At 39.2% G+C, this 14,021-nt stretch overlaps 1 protein-coding gene across 1 annotated transcript in view; it reads left to right on the top strand.

Annotated features, from left to right (window-relative positions):
- Positions 1-13,741, top strand: part of LOC102215563 (PRKC apoptosis WT1 regulator protein-like) — a 29,514-nt gene extending 15,773 nt beyond the window's left edge. Inside the window, exons 4-6 of the mRNA XM_013912833.1 lie at positions 1,049-1,175; positions 7,229-7,333; positions 10,880-13,741. Of these exons, the coding sequence (XP_013768287.1) occupies positions 1,049-1,175; positions 7,229-7,333; positions 10,880-10,966 (319 nt within the window). The 3' untranslated portion in view covers positions 10,967-13,741. The remainder of the gene's footprint in view (positions 1-1,048; positions 1,176-7,228; positions 7,334-10,879) is intronic.
- Positions 13,742-14,021: the final 280 nt, after the last annotated feature.

The raw sequence follows: 14,021 nt of genomic DNA on the forward strand, positions 1-14,021 counted from the left end.
CCGATCTTGTCGGGTTACTATTACTTTTTTTTTTTTTTTTTTAATATTGGCATTCCATGAAACTGAGCACTGGAGAAAAATAAACAAATTTAACAGTTTATACTCAGTTTCCACTGCTGCTTCTACGATTTCAGAGTTAAAAGTACTTGTTAAAGTTGTCTAATCATGCGGACTTCATATCTGGCGGGTCTTAAAGAGTACAGATGGTACAAAGGAGGTATTTGTCCTGTGTCTTGCCAGCAGCTTTCCTGTCTGTTTCAGCTGTAGAAATCTGCCAACCAGCCCCTTCAGACAACACACTGAATCCTACAATCTAAGTTTTTTTTTTTTATTTCCAGGGAGATTATATAAACCTGTCATAGTCTCTTGCTACTGGGGAGTGGGAGTAGTTGTAGTTATGAGGTATAGAGCCAGCATTTCATTCCCAGTTTCCACTTCAATAATTATTGGATTAAGGTCAGTAAGGAAATTGACTGCACGTGAATATTCCATTCCCAGCCGCCCCAGACTCTGTCTCTAAGCACTGAAAAAATGAAAACGAGATAAGTTTAATGTTCTGTTTGAGCTGCATACAAAACTTCAACACCCCCCCACCAGCTTAACAGCAGGGACGCACAACTTGCCACTGCCATTCCTGAGCCTATTTGAAGTTGTAATATATAAATTGTTTCTTAATCAGAATCCTTTTTATACCAAAGTTGCACATCCTTGATGGCCTTCTCCATTAAAGGAATAAAAAGGGAGAGGGGCTTTAATAGTGCATGCCTAATTGAAAGAGCAAACACGCAGAAGATATTCCCCACCTGCTCTTTTGATGATGGCTGTGTCATCCCTATTGAAGTTTTACAATGTGGGTATGATTCATACCTTCAAACGGCCTCAGTGTGAATACACTACTGGACACTTTGAAAAGTAGAAATCAAGCACAAATGGTACTCTTTTTCTAACTTTCCTTTTCTTTTGAATGTGGCCGTGTATAATGTGAAGTATAAAATATTTCGATGCATTCAACTTACAGGCTCAGCAATATTGTGTTTGTTACTAACAGCTTTCCACAAATGGGGTTGGAGGAGGACACCGGCGGTAACAGCCGACAGCGACACAACCGCCACGGCCGAGATGGAGGAGCTTCAGCACCTGGAAGTCTGGAGAAAAGGATAGAAGACCTGGAGAGGGTAAATAGACTGACCTTTTAACAAGTCATATTACTAGTCGAACCTCGTCCACATAAACATAACCCAAATAATATTATCATTTAATTAAATGTTGCATTTCTTGATTTATTGGAGTTGACTTTGGAAAAAAAAAGAAGTTAACATTTGCTTTAAAACTTAGATGTTTTTATTTCTTAAAGACACAAAAGTGAGTAAATGTAAGCGTCTGCTCTGATTCAGATGAGTCAGAATACATGTGTTGGCAGATTTTATAGCTTCCCTGCAGTGATAAGGTCAACACCTGTTGTTCTTGGCAGTCCTTACCTATCAAATGAGCTTAATATTTACTGACAATCTGCTGATTCTTTTGCTGTGGATTACTAGAGTTGATCTAATTCTTGAGTATTTAAAAAAAACTTTTTTTAAAATTAGTTTTAGTTGGTTTTTTCAGTCCTTCAATTTATTTCTTCTTATTGTAGATTTAATTCCTGTCTCCATATTATAGAACATATAGAAGTTAATATCATCTCCTCAGAGATTTGTAGATTTAATTTTAATGAAGTTTAACTGTCAGATATGCGAGCAGAGGGTGGTGGTGAATGGAGATTGGGTTAGCATTGGCAAGTTGCCATCCTCAGATATTCAATTCAATTAAATTTTATTTATATAGCGCCAAATCACAACAAAAGTCGCCTGAAGGCGCTTCATAGATACAGAGAAAAACCCAACAATCATATGACCCCCTATGAGCAGGCACTTTGGCAACAGTGGGAAGGAAAAACTCCCTTTTAACAGGAAGAAACCTCCGGCAGGACCAGGCTCAGGGAGGGGCGCGGCAATCTGTTGCGACGAGACAGAGGTTAATAACAGATATGATTCAATGCAGAGAGGTTTATTAACACATAGTGAGTGAGAAAGGTGATTGGAAAGGAAAAACTCAATGCATCATGGGAATCCCCCAGCAGCCTACATCTATTGCAGCATAACTAAGGGAGGATTCAGGGTCACCTGGTCCAGCCCTAACTATATGCTTTAGCAAAAAGGAACGTTTTAAGCCTAATCTTAAAAGTAGAGATAGTGTCTGTCTCCTGAATCCATATCCCAGGATATTGTCGACTCTATCTGATCTCATAGTTCAAATTCACTTTTCCCAACCTTTTGGGGGGAAGTAAACTTGCTTGTGGTCATGGTTGGTTGCCAGGTGGTTATTGACCAATCTTTAGGCTTACATGGCTAGGGCTTTACCAGATGGTTGCCAAGTAGTTTCAAAGCCTGAAGATGGCATATCTGCCACAAGGCCAGGAAGCCTAAGTGCGATGTCCGAATTATATTTGGAAATGCAGCTGTTTAAAGCTGGATTGGTCTAACACAAAAGTTGATGCACAGGTTAGATGCATTACAACAGGACTGAGCTTCTAGACTTTTCTGGGTGTTACTAAAACTACGTTCATCCCCACAGAACACCATGGAGATCTAAAATTGCTGAGGTAATATCAGTTATTGACATCTATCAAAATTCTATAGCGTCTCAGTGAACCGTGAGTCAAGGCTGTATCTTTTGGCCAACTTGAAAGCCTCTATCAGTAGCACTTTGTTAAGATGAAATTCCACTTTGAGTCCTTTGTGCAGCTGCCCAGGTTCTACATTTTCTGGCTGGAAACTGTGGCTCTGCACTTACAGAAATTCTCCTCAGTGTTGTTGAATAGATGACCTTTCTCAGTACAGATATGTCTTTTCTTCCTGCACAGCTCCTATCAGCCACTCACCCTCTCTCTGCTCCCACTCTAGAAACTCAACTTGGAATCAAATGTCACTTGGGTGGCCTTATGAAAAGTCATACCTTCTGTGACTTCAGCATGAAGTGGTTTTGTCAAATGTCCAGAAATCATATTTCACATTATTTTTGTCATTGTTGTTTATCTCACTTTTCATTCCAGATGCAGGTCTGCTCATATAAGACAGCTGCACCTAAATCTCAGACTTCACTGAGACTTCAAGCTCTCAGTGGGTAGCTGCGGGTGAACTGTGGGGCTGTGGGGGCAGGGCACGCAGACACTTACCCCACAAAGGGCCTACAGCTGTTTTGCCCTTTAGGGCCCAAAATGAGTATTCAATGAACCATTCCACAGTGGGTTTACTCACAGAAATCCCGTGCGGGCACTATTTAGGCTTGTTATTGTGGAGCCCATAGCAATTTTGCCTTTTTGGCTCCCAAGAGGGAATTCAGTGTGGGTACCCACAGTAGGTAGCCCACTGAAAACCCATGCGGGGCCCATTTGGGGTCACCATAAAAATTTTCTTTGGGCAACTAGTGTGTGTACCTGCTGTGGTAGCTTTTTGGTCTAAGTAGCTCTTTTTTGTTTTGTTTTTGTTGATTTTTGAAGAACATTCTGGTCAACGCTTCCTACCAGTTGGTGGCAGTAATGTACCATGGGGCACATGTGGGCCCTGGATGGGGCACCACTAGGGCAGCCAAAGCCTAGAGTGTTGATATCCGGTTGTTCAGTCTGACGTCACTAGCTGTGTCTGGGTCTAAACTCCGCTGCAGGTCCATATATCAAACGATCACTATGGCATTACTGAGAGTTGAAAAACTGTCTAAAGTCTTTCATCTTTAATAAAATGATCAGCGTTCTGCTCTACCAGGTGTAACAATTGAGTTTAACATCCAGGCATCCATGAAAACAGAATTTATGACATTTAACGGAGTTAGAAGTTAGCAGGGAGTTAGCTCGCTAGCTTCTATCTAAATCAATATAGCATGTCCTGACTGCGGGGTTTTGGAAACAAATTAAAACGTACAGCTCTGCTATCACTTCCAGCATAAATGAAGACAGAAAACTAAACAGCAGTGACGTTTGTAGGGTTACTGAAGTTGGGCTAGCTGGTATATAATGATGTGCTATGTGACCGCTAGCGACACAGCTATGTTAGCATAATATAAACAAGCTAACTTTTTTTCCACTCGATAAAAGTTAACGTGAGTGTTCTCGGTGGTCAGGAACAAATGTAATCGCATGGCAGAATGCTGTAAAAGGACCAAACTTCAGCCAGGAGAACAACTGAGATAATCCATCCACAATACGAGGTTAATCATTCATATACTGCTGCATGGGCTGGGCTGTAGTTACATCCTAAGGTTTTAAAAACTGAGCTTAAATAAATGATTAGTGGTAATAAAAGCCGAGGGAGGTCAACAGGGATCACTGACTGTTTTAGGAGCTTTTTGAGATCAAATAGAAGAAAATACATAACATTAAACATGTTAACAACACAAAAGCCATATTAAACGCAGACTACTTTAGACCCGGAAGTAGGATTCGTCGCGTCATCACTGAACAACCGGATACAGTGGGCCTAAAGTAGGGGCCTCCTTTTAGGGCCCCTCTCTGCTTAGTCTGGACAGCCCACAGTCAGCTCACACTATGGACTACCCACAGTCCGGGGCCCAGATGTGCCACATTTTACTCTGGTGCAAGGCCCACTGTAGGCCATGTGGGTCTGCCCACAGTGGCTGCAAACAGGCCCTAAAGGGGTTGGTCATTAGATCGCAGGTCCTTGCTTAAAAATAAGAGATGTTTGTTAAAGACTGTATATATCTTTCACAGAAAAAGCTGAAAGTATGTACATGTCTCCTTTAAAAACAATGAGAAGGTATTGAATGCTAAGTCATGGGAGTCATTCCAGATTTTGGAAGTCCTTTTTCCCATCATTCTACTCACAACCCGAGCTGACGAAGATGATTGTATTAATCAGCTGCGGTCTAAGATGCTTAGGGTTCGGGTTAGAACTTTGATGATTAAGGACAATCAATCTCACTGACGTCTTTCAGAGCATTTTAGAATTATTTATATATGCTGTCCTAGAAAATAGAAAAAACATTGTCCACTTTAAATAATTCACGGAATGATTCTTACATAAAAATGAGCAACTTAGAAAGCAGAACCAACATCATCCTTTTTGGTCCCCATAATGCTTTGAGCAGATGTAATATTAGCAAGCAAGAAACATCCTGGGGAAGTGAAAATACAATGAAAATTCCATATTCAACCCATATTTACAGATTTGTTGATACCCATACTTTACAATGTTCTGGGGCACAGTGTATTTTGTGCATTATGTTTTTTAATGTTTGCACAATGGACAGTATTCCCAAACGCTGTTATTGTCAGATGACAGACATTCAGAATAAAAGAAAAGGAATTTCAGCTGGTATTGTTGTATTTTATGAAAGAAATAAGACAAATGTTTGTTCAGGTGTCTTTGAGAGGAGATACAATGCTGCACTTATCTATGGTAGCTTTAAAAGTCATATTATGCCAGCTTTGACTATTGCCATCTACTGTAGCTGCATAATACATTTTTTTTTAATTTAAGCAATTTCATGATTATCTGGAAGAGCCAGAAAGTGAAACTACAAAGTCCTGGTTTAATCTTCATTTCCATGATAAAATAGCAGCAGTTTGAAAATGTGTGCACATTAACTTTCGGTTTATGATGTGCATACAATCGTTGTCTCTCTCAGGAAGGCACAATATCCATTATTTCACTGTGGCTGTTAGAGGAGGCGGACAAGAACACACTGGCTTTTAAGTACAATTTGAAAATAACACAAAAGTACTATATAAAAGAAACTATTAATGCATTGTTCACTGACAGTCTGCGTGGATTTATTATTGTGGGTTTTTGAAGAGTCTGTGGAAGTGGGAAATAGAAAATTACATACATTATTGGAAAAATGTCATCTTACAAAAAGTCAACGCAGTTGACTGTTCTTGACGCCTTTTTAATACCAAATGTTTCTGCTAGTAAAAATATGGTTTGAATAAAGTAATCTCTTTCAGTAGACCAGTGCAGAGGCTCGTTTCGTTTCCTTTTTTATAACTGTTAAATGTAGCTGCTTCACTTTTACTTTTACTCTACACTTTTGCCTTTGTAAGATCCAAATAAAAAGCAGTCGCATGTTTTTCAGAAACTGATTTTAAAAATACAATTTAAAAAAAGCAAGGAAAAAAAAGCTGAGAGTTGTGCAACATCTGGCAACAAATAAAGTTAATTAGTAATGTGATTAGGTATAAAAGGAGCATCCCTGGGAGTTTTTCATGAGTGGAAGGAATTCACAGTTTTATGAGTGGCTCTGATGAAATAGTTCATCAACTTTAAAAAAAATCCACCCCTCTGTTTTATTCTTTGCCCGTGCAGTTCAGGATTGCAGGTGTGCTGGAGCCCGATCCAAGCTGTATGACAGGGCAAGAGGCATGGTGCAATCTGGCTGGTAGCCAGAGCTGACAGAGAGACAATCATTCGTACTCTCATTCGCTCCCGACACCCAATTTAGAATCACTAATTAACCTAACAAGTATACCTTTGGAGTGTGAGGGTAAGCTTGAATACCCAGAGAGAACTCACCCAGGCGCAGGGAGAACATGCAAAGGGTGCTAAGAGAGTTTCATAATATCATTAAAGTCTGAGTCTAAGAATCCAGAGTAATCTCTGTATGCATTGGCCATAAACTGTGAGTCCGCAGGTGCTGCTGCTTTAAAAATAGCCATGCAAAATCGCTGCATGGGCTCAGAATCACCTATGAAAACCTATGTTAGTGAACCTAGGTCCCCACTGCACCAAAAGAAAGCAGTTTCATTTTAGCAACCCTTAGTTTTCCAGCCTTTTGTTGCCCCTGTCCTAACTTTTTTTTTTTTTTAAAGATCATTTTCATCATCAAAATGAACTAATATATTTCTGGAAACACTAAAATGTCTCGTTTTTAATCACTTGATATGTTTTCTATGTTCTACTGTGAATAAATATGAGTTTAGAGATTTGCATCATTGCAATCTTTCCCAATTTACTGGATTCGGGTTGTATTTATCTTGATTAACTTCATTTTGTTTTCCCCTTCAGACAGCAATGCTCCAGGGCAACTGTTTCGATGTATGAAATTCCAAATCTTGTGTAGCTAAACTAATTACAGGGCAGATTTCCTGGTACACCTTGATGCAGATTCCACGCACTGTTTCTTTGTGAAAATATTTGCCTTTCATGTAACTATGTGTGCAATCTGTGTGCATTTTCAGGAGCTGGCCAGAGAGCGTCAGGAGAACGCCAGGTTGCTGAAAGCCTACCAGGACAAAGATGATCTCATTGGGAAGCTGAAGGAGGAAATCGACTTGCTGAACCAAGTGAGCACAGCCTACATAATTTTCTGCTCTGATGTCTGATATTTTGAGTGTTCCTTTGTGTTTGCATGCGTGGGCGTCTTGTGGGGGCTGTAATCATCATCTGGCATTTTACTGGCCTTGTGTGTAATAGCTATGTGTTTTTCTACACTGATTATTCTTGCAGTCTATCAGAAGCTGGACATAAACATACTTTTTTAGTTTTGAATTTATATAACTTGAAACACAATGGGGGGAACTTACTGTAATTTGCAATTTAAACACTCTGAAACACAAGTAGTTGAAAGTATTAAAATGCGTTGCTCCGTGTGGCAGGTAGGTTCATATGTAACTGATTCGTCAATCATGGTGTCACCACTGAGCTGTTTTTTTGTCAGCCTAAATTTGAGTAGTCTTGGATGAACAGTGAAGGATAAGCAGTCCTCTTTGGCTTCTTTCATTCGGTTTATGCAAGTAGTTTTTGTTGAATACAGCAAAAAAGAAAGAAATGATGAAGTCCACTGAAAATTACTTTTAACAGCTGTGTTCACGCTCTTTATCTGCATCATGGGGTTTTTTTTGGACCTTTCTGGAGAACGAGTCTGAACTGGGCCATTGCAGTTCAAACCCCTTTGAATTGAAACTTCCTAAGTGATTTTTTTTACTGTGTCATTTAACAGTCAAATCAAAACAGTAAAATGCAGCCATGGGCCAAACTAGATGAACAGTAAATTACAACCTAGCCAATTTCAGCCAATCACTGTGGTATTACAATCAGCAACCATTTATTATAAAGTGACTTTCACAGTTGGGCTCCACATTCAAAAATGAAATTGAAGTTCACCTTACACCTCTGGGTTAACTTTGTTGATTACAGATTTATCTTAATTATTGAGTTGCTTTTCATGTTGCTTGATAACCAGTCTACTACATAGACACCACACAGGAATGTATAAGGCTTAATTATGTTTGGATAACAGTCCATTGGTTGATAATATAATTAATATTATGGCATGCTGTTTAGTTGTTTGGAACAATCTTTCCAAATACACTTCTAGTATTTTATTTCACTCTTACTTTGACCTTATTAGTAGATGTATGTCTGTGTATTGCATCTAGGCAGTTTACAAAGGTAGCTTGCTAACTAAGCTCACTAACTTTAGTAACCTTAGGCAATCCACAGCTTCTCATCTCATTAAGGTAACATCTGGCTCTAAAAAAATAAACAGCATAGCAGTGACTGTCTATTAACTTTGAGAGTTCATAAGAATAAGACCCAGTGGGTGATCTTACTATATCCAATGTACACTCTGGAATCACTCTTCTTTAGCTGCAACACTGTGTGACGAGCAAAGCAGAAGAAATAATAATGACTACTACTTTCACTCCCAACTTTTCAGATTTGGAAGCTTGGTCTTCCTTCATGGAGCATTTTGATGTCACATGTTAACAAACTCTGAAATGGTCTTATGTTTTGTCAGAATATTTGCTTACGGAGACTAATATTGCTGTAGCGTACATGTGTGTGTCATGGTGTCATTGCCAAGATGCATTATGGTTACATCAGAAATCCCAGTAGCATTGACAAAGTGGTAGTATTTGAATGACTATGAATGAGAATGGGTTTAGTTAAAAGAATTTCATTGTAACTTCATAAACTAAGGCCCATTTCGAAATAACAATGAAGAGATGCATGCTGTTTTTGGTAAAATCTTCATGGCAAAAATAATCAAAGTCAATAAAATATGAACTCTTATATAGGCTGAACGGTTATTAAGAGGAGATTCAAATCGGGTTAAAACACATTTGTAGATGAGGTGATAATATTGAGTGTTTACAAAGACAAAAAACACCCATTTCTCACTGAAAAAAGGAACTAAACAGTTCTCCCTCAGGAAGATCAGTTAAGACATGAGAATGGCAAGACGAGCGATAATAAGTGCTGCTGCTGCAATTATCGTGAGAAGAGCTTTTGACAGATCTCATAACTATAACAGTCTGATCATTTCACACTAAAGTGAACCCAATAGCAGGGGTCAGGTGTGCTTTCACATTTGGCTTGATGGGTTGGAGTGTGGTTTTTTTTTTTTTTTTTTTTCTCTCCCCCTTCTTTCACCTCATGCTGCACGCAGGGTGAGAAACATGTTGGCTGATGGCTTTATAGCCGTAGTGAAACCTCTCCAAACCTTCTGTACTTGCAGCTTTTTACTGTGTTTTCTGGATCACGAGTCTGGTGGGTGGAAAATGGTGTACATTTTTCTTGCTTGCTTATTATCTAAATGCTTTTGTCATTATCAAACACACTGCAAACCCCAAAAAGAGCACAATATACAGGAAGCATCATACTGATAGCATCACATATAGGAGAGGTTGGCCATAAGAGAAGTGATTTATCCAAGGATGGTTAATGCAGGCAGCGAGCCATCAGAAACGTCCCTGAGAGAGGCTCCTGCAGGGCCTGATGTTATAGCAGGAGATAAGAGTTGATCCAGTCGGCGTCTCTGCAGAGTAAAATTGAACCCTCAGTCACTGTAGAAGTTTATTTGGGAGAGAAAGAAAAGATAAAGCTCAACTGCTGGACGTCTTTCTCCCCACTGATATGGTTTGAAAAGAGAGTCTTGCAGAGTGTTCGGTGAAAGCTTACACAGTAAATACTGATGGGCTCATCTAATGAGAAAGAAAAAGAGCTTTTATATTTCCTAAAGGTTAAATCTGCAATAATTGTCCTTTTTTTCTTTTTCTAAGTTGATACAATATTCTTAGCAAACAGCTTTTTACTTGCTTATCACTATTACTCAGTATAGAGTTGTTACTTAATGCAGCACTAGATTCTTTAGGTGATTGTAGTGTCTACATTAAACTTTTGAAGATTTTTCTCTGGAAGCAGCTATGTGTTACAGGCATCTGACAGACAGGTGACAGCTATCATGTTTTTGAGTCTTTAAAGTCTTCAAATGTCTTAAATTTGCTAATAAAATTGAAATCAACTGTATCTATGTGACGCCAATTCACAACAACAGTCACCCCTCCCACCCCGTTTGTGAGCGGCAGATCAAGTTATCTGCATCTTGGTGCAAAAGAAGGAACCAAACCCCACCTCTCTCTTGTTAGTGTCTCACCTTACGTTAGTCTTTACGTCCCTTTTTTGCCGCAGAGACAGCAAGCTGTGTTGTAAACCTGTGACCTGCTTAATTTGACTTTTTAAGTCCCTCCAAGTGTTGTTCAGCTCATTCCCAACAGTCATGCAATCATGGCCGGTGATGGAAGAAACCGAAAATGAGGAGTGTCACTTTGATGAGACAGCGCTGTGGCAACTTAGAGCTTCTCTCATTTGCAACTAATTGAAGCTGTTAATGTCTAATTTGTTGCTATCAAGGCAGCCCAAATGGAAGGGGGGGGGAGGGGGGGACCTGGCAGCAAGCAATGCTCATTTTAACTCTCAGACGAACACTCCACAACCTGATCAGGCCTCTCAGCGGTATAGAGGCAGGGTCTTGAATATTTATGTGGTTAAATGGGTCCTGATGGAACTAAACAGAGAGATATGTGTGTGTTGTGCCCTTTTCACAGGACCTGGATGACATCGAAGATGAGAACGAGCAACTCAAACAAGAGAACAAGACTCTGCTGAAAGTGGTAGGCCAGCTGACGAGGTAGAACCAGATCCGGCACAACAGCCCAGCAACTCTGTCGTCTCCCCTCTCCAAACCAGCCTCCTGCTCTGGGTCAAGTCCAGCAGGGTCACCTTTTATGTGTTTGAATCTGTGTTTTTTGTCTGTTAGAGTGAGACTGTAAATCAGCTGTCATCTGAGGCGCACAGCCTTAAAATGCATCCCTCCTATCTGAGGAGGATTATTCCAATTGTTGTGAAAGCTGAACTGAGTGGTGGGGATTTTCGGTTATCCTATACATATTATATGTAAATGTATTGTATATAGGCCATTTAGATTGTTAATTTTTTTTCATTTCTGATAAGGACATTAAAAAAAAAAAGATGCTAAAATACATTGAATGTATGTGCTACAAAAACAAGCGCACACAAAGTCTTTTCAAACATCTCCACAAACTACACCCAATACTCACACAGGTAAACTGAAGAAGATTTCCATTGTTGCAATGTTTGAATTGTGTCTGAAGCCAGTGCAGTGCTGCTGTTTAGGACCAAATCCAATATAATTAGTGCTACAGTATCAGCAGCCAAAGTGGGCATAGTGCCTTGCAATGCATGTGAGATTTTTTTTTTTTAAATGGTTAAAGCCTGGTGCTTTATTAATGGACACTGGTGCCAGATTTACTTTCTTCCAATAACTTTTTGGTACATCTTAATCCCACAAGTGCTAATCTGCAAAAAAATTGCATTTTGAATATATCCCATTTAAACAATCAGTTTAAAAATAATATCAATAAAATGCTTTACTCATTTCAGTGTCGACATCTTGAGTATTATAGCTGACACTTATGAAACGTCTTTGGGTAAAATCCTTCTCTATCATATATGTGGATTCATTTTCTTAAAAAATATTTTGCTCTTGTTTACAAGTTCAGCCTTTGTGATATTTAATAGATGTTTAGTACCGAGTGTTCTGGGCCTTTAATATGCGGTTTAAACAGAATTAATTGGCAGTTTTGAAAATTGTGAGAGCAAAACTGAAGACACTGTGATCAAAATGTTTTCTTGCAAGAAAAACGTCTTTGTAAATCCAACGTTTTTGGAAATCTAAAAGTTGTTTATGAATTCAAAAGTTTTGCTTATTCAAAAGTTTCATAGCAAAGATGCTACATCTGACCTGTTCCATGTAGACTGCTGTTTTATAATGAGCTGTATGAATTGGCAGCAATTGATATTGAATGCTAAGATTGAAGTACTGAAGTTGAGACTATACAAATGTTCACTGATTTTCAATTTTTTTGGAAAACAGAGTATCAGTGCTCTTTACCAGGGGTGTTCCCGGCATCTAATTTTACTTGTCACTTAAATATGAGGGGGGAAAAATCAGAATAATAAAGTATTTGAAGATGCATTTGAAAATCTTTATATTCTCCAGCAATCTGACTATATTTTAAAAATGTGCTAAATGTAACACTTTCTGGCTTGACTTCAACATATTAGATCAGTTAGCTGAGTGTGGCTAAAGCTAGCACCAGCAATCGTTTCTCCTTTAAAGTCCACAAACCTGTCTAAATGAATATAGCCATGTAATGTTCTGGCTATGTGTCACTTTCATCTGATAGAGTGGATGTAAAACCATTAATTTTCTAGGTCCAAGTACTGCGTGATTAATGCAGTGAGATCGAGATCTTATTTTCCACCTTACTCTTCACAACTTCCTGTCATAGAGACGAAGAGGGTTGCTGCTATATGTGAATGCTGACCGGGTGTGTAACCTTTTTAGACGCAACGATTGGCTGGCACTGTACATTAATAAAATGTGGAAAAAATAGGCTCTCATATATTTTGGTTGCCACTTAGTAGGCCAGCATTATTTAGGCCCCAGTCACACAGGCCTAGAGACCAGTCGATGAACGGCTAGTAACTAGAGAAAAATTGGTATTTCCTGACTGGTTGGCAAGTGGTTGTGGGAGGTTGCCTGTTAGGTCTTGTGAAATTTGTCACAAGGAATTATGTTGCTGCACTAAAAAAAAACAACCTTGCAATTGCTTCAGTCACTAGCAGAATTCTGTAGTTCCCTGTAGTTTGCTTGGAAGAGGAGTTATCTGCAAATATTTGCTAGCTACTCGCAGAGCGGTTGTGAAACAAACTGGAAATGGAGACCGTTTGCCTTAGAATAAAAGTTAAGCCTTGTGAAACATGTCGATTTCGGCAATAAGGCACAACTTTTACTTTGAAAGTGTCTTACATATTTCTTTGTAGCTCAGACCCGTGAGATTCAGGTCAACGGTAAGCAAAGCTTCTGCTTTTGTAAACAGTACATTTGGAATAATATTTTAAATGATAAATTTTACTTGCACCTAAACTATTTTAGGTCTAATATTTACAGTTTCTTTATTGTAAACCCTGCTGTTTAATAACACAGAAGTAACTCCATATTTTACTTCTGTTCTTCTGCCTTCTAGAATGCATGGAGTGAGTTATAGTGCATTTTCTTTTTGTATGATAACCAAATGAACTGAAGGAGCATACTGTTTGAAATGCATCTCTTTTGTTTACTCAAGGGAACAGGCTTTGATGGTAGCATAATTTTACTTTCTTATTTTATTTAGCCGCTCCTCTCCCAGCGAGGAGGTGCACGGTGATCTCATGCGCTGTGGCAAATGATCTTTAGGCTCACTGCTTCCACATACATTCACATGTTTTGGGGTAAAGATCATCCCCACGTAGACAGACACCACAGACCCATCTCTCTTTCCACTGCATTATGCATGTACAGAAGATTAAGTCATTTAATAAAAGTTTGATTATCTCTCTCCTCAGTCGACTCGCTTGTGTTCATTAAGACTAATTTGATGTGATGATACCGTGCCACTGAGTCGGTAATGCAATGTGACGGTGGCGGGGAGTTCAGTTCCTCTGCTTTTAGCGCGCGCACGCACACACACACACACACACACACAGACACAGGGCTGATGATGATTCAACATGCCAATCATCAACCTAGATGTGGCTGGAACACGAAAACCGCCATCAACCACACACAACTTATTATACTGTTGAAACGCTGTTACCGTTGAAATTCCCTCACCTACTGACAGT

The sequence above is a fragment of the Pundamilia nyererei genome, unplaced genomic scaffold, assembly GCF_000239375.1.
Source record: "Pundamilia nyererei isolate P.nyererei 1_Seehausen unplaced genomic scaffold, PunNye1.0 scaffold00104, whole genome shotgun sequence".
NCBI lineage: Eukaryota > Metazoa > Chordata > Actinopteri > Cichliformes > Cichlidae > Pundamilia > Pundamilia nyererei.